Source organism: Montipora capricornis, chromosome 1 (genome assembly GCF_036669925.1).
Source record: "Montipora capricornis isolate CH-2021 chromosome 1, ASM3666992v2, whole genome shotgun sequence".
Classification (NCBI taxonomy): domain Eukaryota; kingdom Metazoa; phylum Cnidaria; class Anthozoa; order Scleractinia; family Acroporidae; genus Montipora; species Montipora capricornis.
The window spans coordinates 23,927,664-23,941,181 of NC_090883.1; the positions used below are offsets into that span (position 1 = coordinate 23,927,664).

The following is a 13,518-nucleotide window of genomic DNA, read 5'->3' on the forward strand; positions in this document are numbered from 1 at the left end:
ATATGTTGCGAAGAGCAAGTCATATATAAATAATCATAGAAAATGAAATTCTAAGAAACATAGCTTACTTTTCTGCGGAAAATAGCATTATATTGCCCATTTTATGTCCGATGGAAAAATATTGCTTCAACCGAGTTCTGGGGCACCGGAAATGGTGACTGAAGTGTTGTGGGCGCGCAATTTGAAGTGGGTGACTGCAGTCCTCATATTGGCAAAACGTTTTATCTTCATTACGTACTGATTTCTCTGACCAATTTTGTTTCCAAATCGGGATGGCGACTGAAATATTAACATATATTATCACAGACACCGAACAATTTGTTTCGGTAGAAAGTCTGTTCAAAATGTCAAGAAAATTCGGTTTTATTGTGAAGAATGACTCGAGTTTTCGTTGGAAAAATTTCAGCTCAAATGCTAGTGAAATTTTTTCTGTTCTTTGCTGGGCAAGTAAGTCTTTTGAAGTCCTAAATACATGTAGCTCATCTAGAACTCCGTTCTAAAATGATACGAGATTTCCGAATGTTGTGTAATACAAGGAAGATTCAAAGGTACCTGGGAATCCGAACAGATTAGTCTGTGCTATGTTAAACAAATTTGCTTTTAAAAGGAAATAAAACGACCAGAAAGCACAGAAAACCAATTTCAACTAATTTTACTGACTTTTGTCTGCTTTAGGAGAGGACAAAGTCTATTTTACTAATCAACTGGTTGACAAGGGCGGCGACTTTCTTTGCATAAAGTTTAAAACTGATTGTTGTTGGCGTCAGTAACCCAAGTCCTTTCGAGGAACAGTTGTCACTTTCACTTTCAACTTTGTGACGTCTTTTAACGATCTGTTCATGGCAATTTGCATCGCTGGGACTCGAAAAAAGGTTTATATTTTTAAAGTCCTATCCATTCAACGGAATCGTCAGTTTGAACTGTAGTGCATAAACACTAGACTCTTCTCTTTGTTGACAATCGAATCACATCACTTCGCTTCAGGTCCAAGTTCCCTCGTAGTTGAATGGATATGAAAAAAGGACATCACGGTTTTTTTTGATGAAATCGACTAAACATACTCATTCGAGAAAGGATAGAAGGCCTTGCGTCCGGCATCATTGTGTATTATTAACTCAATCCCTAATCCGGTGCTCGCATTTCCTTTATTGATTTTGCTCGATGAATAGATTAGCCACACAATGCGAGCAATACTCTTATTCTCGTGCATGTACATAATAATTCGGGGCCCCCGCATAATAACTTACAGCTTATTTGTTTCGGTCTGCCCCTGATAAGTGTGTCATGTCTAGCTCTGGAAATTGACGAACAAAATATTATACCGCCTTAAAGATTCTATCACAGGTATGTTTTTTTCCTGATCTCAGAATAGGAAAAAAAATACCCTGCAACGGCTAAAACCATTAAAAAAAAAAAAGAAAAAAAGATGGGGGAATGATTCAAAACGTCGTTTAGTTTGGGTCTTGAAAGATCGACGCGACCGATCGCATGACAACATCCATATTTTTGTCCACGCAAGGCCACACAATAGTCAAACATTACCACTACCTCTGATTAAAGCACTCAGTTAAATATTAGGGAGTTTAAGAAACGACGACGGCTACGGCAACGACAACGCCAAAAAGCAGTAATATTATTGGTTAAAAGAACCAAAATGATCGTGCCGCACGTGCGGCACGCATTTTTTAACAATTCAAAAAGTAGTAGTTAAAACTACTACGTGAAATGACCAAATTTAAGGCTTTGACGACAACGTGGACAAACTACAGTGAATCTTTCAGTCTCACTCTTTACTTCAAATCCGTCCGTACCAATCCAGTTATAGCACACTTCACCTATACTGAATAATATAAACAAGATGGAATAATCATGAAGTACTTAGAATAGCTCAAACTTATATTTTGAAGTGACATTTTGGTCGCCGTACCCGTCGTGGTTTCTTAAACTCCCTATTGAACACTGGCTAAAGGAACAGAAATTAAGCATATTGCAAAACGGATGTGTGGGGTTTGCAGAGTTCGGAGAGTAGTTAACCGTTTGTATTCTTTGATCAGGGGAATAGAGGGCACGTAAAATAATATACTGACACATTTCAGGTTGTATCTGTATTTTTAACTTCTCAAAACACTTAGATGACACCAAATGCTTGTGCTTGAAAACGGTTAAGCGATGCAAATATGCAAACAATAAGAGAATCGGAGTTTTATTCCATTTCGACTAAACACCGGCAACGTTTCCTCATTTTCTTATGCTATTGTTAGCAGAATTCCAAAGGCTCTTTCATTTTGTACGCAGTAAGCACTTAGATGTCAGCATGAATCAACTGAGACATGCTGTAACATCATTTTATGTTGTTTTTAGCTTCCTCATTCCAGTGCTGAAACGAAGCTTGAGCAAAGGAGTGACGCCCGCTTTGAACCGACCCAGTCATAGAGCCAATAGGAATTTCTGAACCTAATCTCGAAATATGATTGGCAATTTTATTTGTTGTATTACAGAACATTGTGTTCAAAAGGACCGAATCATTCCGTTCCATTAACTCACGAACCGACACTAGAGGACTTCAGAAGCCGAGACGCAAGCTCCAATTTAGGCGATTTGGGTCATCTGCACTACAAGGTATTTGAAAATAAGATCTTTCTCAAATTGGTATTCCACATTGAACTTTTTTTCCGGGGTTACAAATCTTCAAATTCTGCAATGGATTTAACCACTGGGGTCAACTATCAACGTTTTTTTTCTTCTCTTCCCCGGATAAGCCCTTATATCAATAAACCAAACTTACAAGACATTTCTTATCACAAATCAATGATGTCGTGGGAAACCCCAATAAGATTTCATTCTTCTCTCCAGTAATGTCATTTTGGACACCCGCTATCTCTAGATTTAGTAATGATAAGAAAAATATATCAGGGGATCCTAAATTTGTCGAGTATTGCCTTTTTCCCTATCTTCCGGGTCAAATCGTTTCAGCGAATTCAGCAGTTTTATTTTCCTAAAATATCTTTCCATTTACTTATTTACCGCACTTGTCAACAAAAGCTCGAAAACTTGAATAAACCCCACCTTTAAGGCCTCGTCCACACTATGCCGGATAAATTTGAAAACGCAACTTTAAAGGGGGACTCTGACGAAAAAACACGATTTTTTAAAAAGTCTCAAATCCTCGAAGAAACGCCGCCAAAATGTTGCATACGATTTTCAAATAATGAACTTAACTTACTTTCACCAACATTTCAATGTTATTACGTCGAAATACTTGTTTTTCATAGCATCCGCCATTATTGGTATGTCGCCTGCATACTTATTCGAGAAAGCCTAGAGCGAGGACTTATGGCGTCACGTATTCAACATATCGCTCGCTGCTATTGAGTAAACAATGGAAAACATGTCAGAAAGCGAAGCTTCGTCTTTTATCGATCATGATTTATCGACTTCGGAATTATCGTTTGACTTCGAAAAAATATTCTGAGTCACTTACCTGTGATTATGAAGATTTAGACTCGTGGCTACTGAGGAAAAAGCAGCCGCATATCGACAGGAAATAGCTTAAGCGGAAGAACACATACAGCAACACGTACATTTGCACCTAGAAAAAAATAACGAGAAATTTGCATTTTTACAAATAAAGGGAACAACAGTAAACAGACAAAATCATGACTCCAACATGCCAACGATCTCTAGCATTCCTCCTCTTCATCCGCTTAGGCTCTTTCCTGTCGATATGCGGAACTGGATGTAATGAGCACAAGTATACTGACTGTAAATCGGATCATTTTAAAAGAGATCTTTTGATGACGGTGTGGGGGAAATCACCGAGGAAAATCACGCGTGGCAGAGTAGGAAAGCGACATATTTTCGGGAGTCCGGGAAGGGCGGACACATTGGCTGGAAGCGAGTGCCAACCACGGGGCCGGGTTACTCTAGGAAAAAAATTGTCATGAAATTCCAATTTTCGAAAAAAAAAAAGAAAAAAAGAAAGACAGCAAACCCAATTTGTTGTTCCGTATCCTGACTAAATTAAATCGGCTTGCTCTGACCCCGGAGGCAAGACACCGACTCCTCTGAAGTTTGGTAGCAGAGTTTGACAAAAATATGTAAGGTTCTCGCTCGTCGGTTGCACTTGTCAAGGCATTTGCGGTTGACCATCTTATTTGCAAAGCACTTGAATAAAAACTTCGCTATCGTTGCCGTGGAAAATACTGCGAGCTTTCTTTAATTCGTGGTTGTAGTTTGGTTGAAGAACCCCTCTTAAAAACAGTTATTAATTATGAAATCGGAGAAGAAAACAACGTGAGATAATCGATTTAGCGATCGTTTCTGCTAAAACGGAAGTTCTATTATTGTTTACAAAGCAAGCACAAAAAGCGGAAAGAACGGACGTCACAATGACCGACCTTTTAACAGTACTTCGCACATTCTTTACTAATTGTTAAGGAAACAATCGTATTTCTCCTCACAAAGATCACAAGATGTTACCTGCGAGCAAAAGGTTTCGACATCTAATAAACAGCTTACTGAACCACAAAGAATGCACGCCGTTTATAATATAACGAAGAATAAAAATACAACTTTGGAATGTTGGGTGCCCCGTGCGGTCTTTCTGAACTGAATTAGTGACAAACAAGTGTGAGAATTTATCTTAACTTCCCCTTTAAATGAGTCGTGTCTCACCATGTAGTTAATTGTGATGAGAATCACGATGTTTCGGCTGCATTCTGCATACTGCTTGTCTTCATCAGACGACGAGATCGGATGATTGTAAAGCACGAAGTTCCGCTGTGATTGGTTAATTTTTAACAGCTGTGATTCGCTGTTCCAGTCAGATGGTCAGCTCTTTTCACAATGTGTTATTCCACCCTTTGATCATCACCTTTTGTATCAACCTTCCACTGAATTACTTTCATTAAACTCTGTTTAAAAAACCGCCACCAAACACGCAAAACATCCGAAGTTCGCATGACTAAGTTTTCATTTCAAGCAACCGTAAGATAACTTCTTAACCGTAACCGCCACACAACGACTGTTTGACCGCAAAATGATATCACAATTGGCTAAAAGTATCAAACCTCCAGATTAAAATGGACCATCTCGATTGGTTTTTAATGTAGCGAATAAATTACAACTGAATGGATTCCTTTCTTAAGTTTCTAAAGCAAACTATTTTGATTTATTTTTACCCTGGAAGAACAGACGGACAACAATATACTTACAGTTTGTATATACTTAGCCACATCAGCCAATTGTTTGGTGCACTTAAAATTTAAAGGAAGCAAAATGATTCTAATCTTTTGCATTCAGGCGTTTGTAATTATAAGACGGCTTGCTTTGACTGGACGGAAAGACACCCTGAGCGTTTTGCAAAGGTTACGGTGAATGACGTGATTTGATCGACCAAAGAAAACACTCGTCGATGCATCTGCGAATCTCTGCGAATCATCTTGCAAACAAAGAGCACCTGAAAGTGATATTTTTATCGATCCGTAAATTGTCCCTTAGGATTGCAGCAGCTCGTAACGGACAAGCATACATATTTTTAGATATTGTCATAATGTTTTTATTATTCTTTTGCGCAGGGACTTTTTCCCTTTTTTTTTTCAAATTTGTGTAATTGAAATGAGTTATGATAACAATAATAATAGTCAACATCATCATCATTATTATTATTATTATTATTATTACTACTATTTGGCTATATCACAAAATCCCGGATCACAAAAAATTTGATACCACAGCTAATGAATTATAATAATTACTATATTAACCTTCAACGAATTGTATTCACCTCATCGTGCTTTGAAATGAGAGACAAATTGATTTGACCCTTTTTGGAATGTTGGATAAATGTTATGATATTTTAATCTTACCTTATCAAAGCTGTACCCTGTTAACTAAACTACTGTAATTATCATGCTTTCGAAAGATGCGCTTGGAGCAAACGTGGTCACTACGACCGTTGGATAACAAACTGAGCCCTAGCCCCCTTGGTCTCCCGACATGAATGCATTGACTCAGTCGTCCAATCACAGTAACGCCTCCTTTGTGTTGACAAACTTCATTGAAAGACGGGTTTAACAGCCAAGAGGCTTACAGCGACAATGAAAGTAGTGGTGTACAAACTAAAGAGACAATCTCAATACTTAAGACGTAATTCATGGTAATTTTGCGCCCTCGTGCCGTTTTTATTGCTTTCTTCAAAGAACGAATTATAGGATTTACGATCTTTAAGCACGAGACGGCGAGATAATACCGCAACTTTAATATTGTGTTTGGCAAAGCGCACAATGATAGGTCTAGGTTTTACAGTAGATTTCTTACCCACTCGGTGAGACCTACTAATATCATTTGAGGCAACTTCAAGATCAAGTTCAGATTTAAAGAAAGCAATGGCTAGGTTATCAATGTTTTCGTCGGCTCTTTCGGCAATGCCATAAATTCTGACATTCGTTTTTTTTGTGTATTGTTGCAAGTCATCAACTAGTTGAGAAAGTCTGTCATTATCTTCTTCGAGATGAGCTAATTTTTTTCACGAGTTCCTATTGATTCAGAGTGGTAAACTTGGAATGATTTGAAATTATAAACTCGTTCAACTTTTTTTCGATATCCGATGAGATGTAATCATCGACAATTTTGATGACGTGGGATTGCATGATACTCGTAACAATGTTCGGCAACGATGATTTACCCCATTCGTTGCTCGTTGTTCTGTGCTCAGTCCCCCAGACTATGGCAAACTTGCATTGGGGCAAAGTCACGTTATTTGCTGTCTCAAAGGTCGTGTTCTATTGGGATCAACCGTTTGAACCGCAACCGGTTTCGGTTGAAGCGGTTGAGGTTTCCCAATAGAACACTTTTCCAACCGTTTTCGGTTGAAACGCGGTAACTCCTGGGAATAGTTATTACCAGACCTCTCAGCGTTGACAAATTGAGGCCTGAAAGCAACACGGCAGTAGTCCGCGGCCGACTTTAAATGGCCCGCGTAAACGACAGCGGTTGCTGCCAATGCTTTTTCAACCGTTTCAACCTAGTTTGATGCCGGTTGAAAAAGTTGATCAACCAAACCAACCGAAAACGGTTTTTTTCCCTATATAACACCAAAAAACCCAACCAACTCAACCAACTAAACTCGGTTGATCACAATAGAACACGACCAAAGTATCCAAGGGCATTTGGAATTGGCGGGGTCGAAATTGCACCAAAAACAAGTATAGCTTGTGCAAATACAGACAAAGCTCTCTAAGCGGCCGTCACTTTCGTAAGAATAAATAAAAATGCTAGCTTATAAATTAATCCATCTGGAACATAGATGCAGGTTTTTTGGAAAGCCGGGATACAACGTCACTTACCCTCCCATAACGACACCATGTCTTTGTGGGACTGAGCACGAAATTCAACGATCCCAGGTTCCTCTGGGAAATATGGTGCGTAAGACTACAAGATAGTGCGAGCGGCGATCGAGGTGAGCCTGTTATTAAATGTCCTGTTCAGTTACTGCTAAGACAATCTATATTCATATATTTTATTTCCAACAATCTACATTTTTCGGGACAAAATCAAAAAACTTTAAGTAAGATCGATTTAGAAATCGTATTAAGAATAAAAACTAACAACAATATCCGACGTTTCGGAGTCAGATATGACCCCATTACAGTTTAACCTTGATAATGGGGTCATGTCTGACTCCGAAACGTCGGATATTGTTTAGTTTTTATTCTTAAAATCAAAAAAAAAAAAAAAAAAAAAAAGAAGAAAGAAGAAAACTGGCTTGACTCGTGGTTGACTCGGGACTTCAGGTTGACTTGGTCTCGCGGATTGCTCGTGTAACGCTGCATCTTACGTTTAATAGTCAAAAATCTTGCGTTAGTGAACCCTCTATTTTTTCTTGAGTTCGTCGAGATCGCAAGAAAAAGTATTTACCGCAGGGGATTTGAATAAGCTCATTGATTGCAGTATAATTTTGTACTCACAAAATACGCATGTTATGCAATATATTCCAGTTTTCCTGACAAACAGGCTCGTTGTGTGCATTTTTGTGTTTCCTGGTAATTTACAAGTTGCTTGGAAATAAACGATCCTCGCTTTTATTGCTTTACTTTATTGCTTCTTTTAGGAAGGTCAAGATGAGTCGAAGAGTCGCTTTCACTTGGCGTTTGCTTTATTTTTTTGCTGTCAGTTTACCCTTGACAGAAGGCCAGTTTCCTAAAGTTTGCGTCACCCTCGACAGCTTGAAGAGCAAAGAGTGCTGTCCGATCCCAAAGGGCTTCAGTGCGCCTTGTGGTAGCGATGGCAACAGAGGCACGTGCCAGGAGTTGATGATTCGTGAATGGAATTTTACCTACAGTCATTACCAGGCATTCCAGTTGGAGGACGATCGTCACGACTGGCCAAATGCCCTCTACCACAAAACCTGCAAATGCCAATCAAACTTCGCTGGTTATGACTGCAGCAAGTGCAAGTTTGGTTACTATGGTAACAACTGCAAACAAAAGAAGATCCTGACGAGGAAGAATTTTGTCAGATTGTCAGCCGAGGAGAAGGATCGCTACATGAGATACATCAACATGTCCAGGTACTCTGAAAGTGATTATGTGGTGACTTCGACTCCTTACAAAGTGATCAACAGAACCGTGCAAGCTGGTGGAGACCCTGCGTCCTTGTTTTACAACGTCACCAACTATGACCTGTTCGTGTGGATACATTATTACGCACGATATGGTACAACTTATCCAAACAACAAAACGCACGCAGTCATTGACTTTGGGCATGGGGGCCAGGGGTTTCTTTCGTGGCATCGACTATACATGCTTGCGTGGGAGAGAACCGTGCAGGAAGTTGCCGGTGATGACAATTTTTCTCTTCCTTTCTGGGATTGGACTTCACATAAAGATGAGCGTGACCCTACTATTTTCTCTGAAGATTTACTTGGCGTGACACAACAAGAAGACGGCGTGGTGCAAGGCAAATATTTTAAAGATTGGTACGCCATTTGCACTGTAGAACAAAATGAAACCAATAAACTGACACTGTGTAATCCTACAGTTCGGCGGCCCGGGCTGGAGCGTTCGACGAAGAAAGAAAACGAAATAAAAAACAAGACCCTAGGATACACGATGACGTTTCCAAGCAAAGAAGAAGTCAATTTTGCTCTCCGGTTTGAAACCTTCGGGCTACCGCCTTACAGCAAAGTGTCGAGCTGCAATTTCGTAAACATCCTTGAAGGCTTCGCCAGTACCAAGACTGGATATAGCTTGCCCACCCGCTACACCTTGCACAACCTGGTTCACGTCATTGTCGGGGGAGCCATGTCAGAAGTACGCTCAGCATCTAATGATCCAATTTTTTTACTGCACCATTGTTTCGTGGATCGCATCTTTGAAAAGTGGCTTCGCAAGTATAACAAAGACGCCTCTGTTCTTTCTCTCCTCGACGCACCCATTGGTCACAACAGGAACGACGTCGTTGTGCCATTGTTCCCATTGCACACCCATGAGCAGATGTTCAAGAAGTCTTTTGAGTTCGGTTATGAATATGAGGATGTTGACGAAAATGGTAAGTACTTTGTGGAGGCCCGGTGGCCTCATCATTAGTGTGGTCGCACTTAGGTACTGTGATCAAGGAGGCAGTGCTCTCAAGGCGAAGTCCTTACACTTCGATCGGGTTGACCCTTGAGATGACATATTTTTCAAACAGCGGCTACAAACATAATGATAAAGCGCATTTTACTTTTGACTTGACTTTTCGTATGCTACAACATACATCTTCAGAAGTGACGGTTGAAAAAATTCAAATATGATATATATAAAATTAGGAAGACTGGTAACTAGAGAGAATAAGACAAAAATAGTAAGATAAAGAGATAGCAGTAAAAACTGACCGTTTAGCAAAACCAAAGTTTTTCACTACCAACGTTTTCCCTTAAGGCTGGTTTAAGGTCACGCATTAATAAAGTTTCCTTTATTTTACAATGCAAATCAGAGCTACCATTTGCTAAAACTTGAAAATGATCCCATTTTATGTTGTGACCTGTTTTTACTGCGTAATCTGCAATCGCGGAAGTTTGACTGATCCTTTTGAGTGCTTTGAAATGATATTTTTTTATGGTTACGTAAGCGACGTTTTGTTTTACCAATGTAAAACTCATTGCAGCTGTCCCAACAAGATGCCTTATAGACAACTTTGGATTTTTGTGATTTTCGCAAACGATCTTTATAAGAGAAAAAAGACATGATTCGACATGTGTTAATTTCATGCTGGGGATAACCCTGGGATGAGCTAGCACACCGTGCACCGGTGGCTCAGTTGGTTGAGCAAGAGCTGTCACGCGGGAGGTCGGGAGTTCAACTGCGGCCAGACCAACACTCAGGATCTTTAAAGAGGGTCTGAATTGGGGGGTCCACATGTCGGTTGTCGGTTAAAATTTTATTACTTTGTTGGTTGTCGGTAAATCCCAGTTAATTTTTTTGTCGCTAGTCGGTAATTTTTCCCTCGTTTTGTCGGTAGTCAGTAATATTTTCTAGCCCTTTGTCGCTAGTCGGTTAACCCCATTCACACCCTCTTTAAATAACTGAGGACAAAGTGCTACCTTAAATTGTAATTACATCGGCAAATGGTTAGACTCTCTAGTCTTCTCAGATAAGGACGATAAGCCGGAGGTCCCGTCTCACAACCCTTAAATGTTTATAATCCTGTGGGACGTAAAAGAACCCTCGCATTTGTCGCAAAGAGTAGGGCATGTAGTTCCCGGTGTTGTGGTCTGTCTTCTGTGATGTATCATGGTGGCGAGGGTAAATAAAGATCTCCATTTAAACCAGCTATGCTGAACTGGAATTTCTGTATGAATAATGCATATAAATAAATAAATAAATAAATAAATAAATAAATAGATAAATAAATAGATAAATAAATAAATAAATAAATAAATAAGTAAGCATACTGTGACAAATCCAAGGGGTAGGAGAAATACTGACTCAGATTGCTTCATGCTACAGAAAGCTGAGATAAGCGTAGGCCTGATGGGCCCCTTAGCTCATATGCAGACTTTACCCTTTTACTTTTAATTAAAGCGTTATCGAACATAACATAGCTAGCAGAAAACTGCGCTATCAAACGTAGTATGCATAGACGTGAATTCAATAGTGCACCTTGCCTCATGGTGTGAACAAAGGTGACTTCGCCTCGTCATTTCCATGATTCATACCTTAGCGTTCATCATCGAGTTACGATGTACATGGTAAGTTTGAAGAGAACTCAAGAAGCTAGAGTTGCCCTCGTACTTGCTCAAAAAAATTCACAATGCCCGAATATGAGTTTTGAAATCGGATAAATCAAAAATCTTTACAAGGATTCAAAAGTTAAGACCAATGCTTCCTTTCCGTCAAGCCGCATTATTAGAAGATCTCCTTCTCTATCCTCCACCTAGGGAGATAAATAAGTACTCGAAAAAATATTACAATAATACAAAGTATTCTATGTAGTATAAGTATCCAGCATTGTATCAAAGTATACAAAAATTTGGTTTTATCAACGGAGTTGATAATGTAAGTTGCCCACCGTACAGAGATTCTAAAAGCTGACGTTTCGAGCGTTAGCCTAAGGGCTAACGCTCGAAACGTCAGCTTTTTGTATACTACTTACTACTTTGCATACTACACCAAATTTTTGTATACTACTTCCCCACCGTCGCAGCACCACAGTTTCTTTAGAAACTACCCCTTCATTCATTTATTTGTATCAAAGTAGTCTTCTCTTCCTTTGTTTAATAAATAATGGTATTTTTCGCTTTAGGCAAATCCTCTGATGATGAAGAGCCTGTGCAGCCAATAGATTTGGGACAGTGCCCGGTACCTTGCCCGGTAGTTTCTGCCGTGGCAGCCATACAAACATGTTCGAATTCGTGCCCGGTAGTTTCTGCAGTGACAGGCATACAAACATGTTCGTGGTTAATGATATCCAGCCTAGCTTTGTTGCTGTCTGATTAAAGATCTGGCTAGGAGAACAGAGGAGAGAGTCGTGTAGAGTAGAGTAGACCAGAGAAAAGCAAGAAAGGTTTCAACAAAGTAGAGCAGAGCAGAATAGTGTAGATCATAGCCGGCAGAGAAGGAGAGCAGAGAGATATAGTACAGGCAGAGTAGATAGAGAACAGTGAAGTGGAGCAAAGAAGGGTACAAATGAGCAGAGCTAGGCAAAGAAGAGCATAGCTGAGTAAAATAGAGACGGCATAGCAGATAATTAATCGGAGAGAATGTATACAATATAGCAATGTATTGCAAAGATGAAAAGAGCAGAGTAGCGCAGACTAGAGCATGGTAAAGTAGAGTAGAGAAGATTAGACTGTACTGTAGCATAGAGTAGAGCAGCTAGAGTACGTAGAGCAGAGAGTAGAGTATAGCAGATTAGATCAGACAGGACTGGGTATTTCAAAGATGTTCATTTTACTGTTCTAATATGAGTAGAAAACTTGAGTAACTGAAGGTCTCAAACTCCAGGTGTATTCTATAAACATTATGTAAGAAACCCCTTAAGACAACCTACAGAAAGAAACTTTTATTATCCATTTGAAACCCTGAGAGGACTTTTTATTCAAAACTTATAGCATCAGTAATCCTTTAAAAGTACTTCACTCCTTAGCTTTGTGATATACCTCTCGATAGGGATTGACTAGTCTTTTTCTTAAATTACGTCAACGAATATAATAAAACATAAAAACCAAACCATAAGTATACATTTTTGGCAGAAACCGTGACGGGCTCCCCGATCGTACATCAATTATAACTCATGTTGGTTGTTTGGTTTGTTTTGATTCATTGTGAATCCATTGCACTAGAAATGCGCTGGGAATAATAGGCCTGTGTTATTTCGGCTCTATTTTTAAAGGTGGGCCGTTCTCGCACCTGACTGATTTCCGGTATGTCTACCCCAACCAGTGCGACACCCGTATTTTAAAATCAGCCCTTTTGAAAGGAGGGTTTTTTTTGAACATCTCAACAAATGTGCAAATGATATGTGTTAATGCTCAACCGCCACAAAGTTACAAGATTTCTTGGCCTTGTTCTGTGTTCGATCAATGCCATGTTGACGCTTTTACCGGTTGTTGACAGGAATGATAATTAATAGAAATGGTAAACACCTTTGATGACTTTACATTGGAAATGTAAATTTCATCAGAGATTGAAAAAGGCGGAAACAGAGACTTTTTTTCAATTGCCTTGTCTCCCGCCAAATGCGCGAAAAAAACATTGCTTTCGCTATTTTATCTTTTTTACAACAAATTATTTAAAGCAATCGAGTCTCATAAAACCAGAACCAAAGTAATTAATTTGGCCAATCGAAAAGGACGGAGACAATCCGGTAAACCAGTCAAAACGTGAATTAATTACACGTAGCCGACACGAAGGGCGGGAAAATGTGCACGCGCGAGCCACGATTGGTTTTGGTTTCATTTCTGATTGGTTGAACAAGTGTCGCGAGAACTTTGAACCAATCGCTGAGTGATGTAATCATAAACCCAAGTAATTAGCT

At 39.5% G+C, this 13,518-nt stretch overlaps 1 protein-coding gene across 2 annotated transcripts; it reads left to right on the forward strand.

Moving 5' to 3' along the window:
- The first annotated feature begins 2,410 nt into the window (after positions 1–2,410).
- Positions 2,411–12,710, forward strand: LOC138028390 (tyrosinase-like). 2 transcript variants are annotated; one of them, XM_068875950.1, is made up of 3 exons: positions 2,411–2,619; positions 8,111–9,549; positions 11,785–12,710. In XM_068875950.1, exons 2-3 carry the CDS (start codon positions 8,121–8,123, stop codon positions 11,976–11,978), a joined length of 1,623 nt encoding a protein of 540 aa, XP_068732051.1. In that variant the 5' UTR covers positions 2,411–2,619; positions 8,111–8,120; the 3' UTR covers positions 11,979–12,710. The 2 variants fall into 2 exon arrangements, with proteins under 2 accessions (XP_068732051.1, XP_068732121.1); XM_068876020.1 differs by having other exon boundaries at positions 2,526–2,619; positions 8,174–9,549.
- The last annotated feature ends 808 nt before the right edge of the window (positions 12,711–13,518 follow it).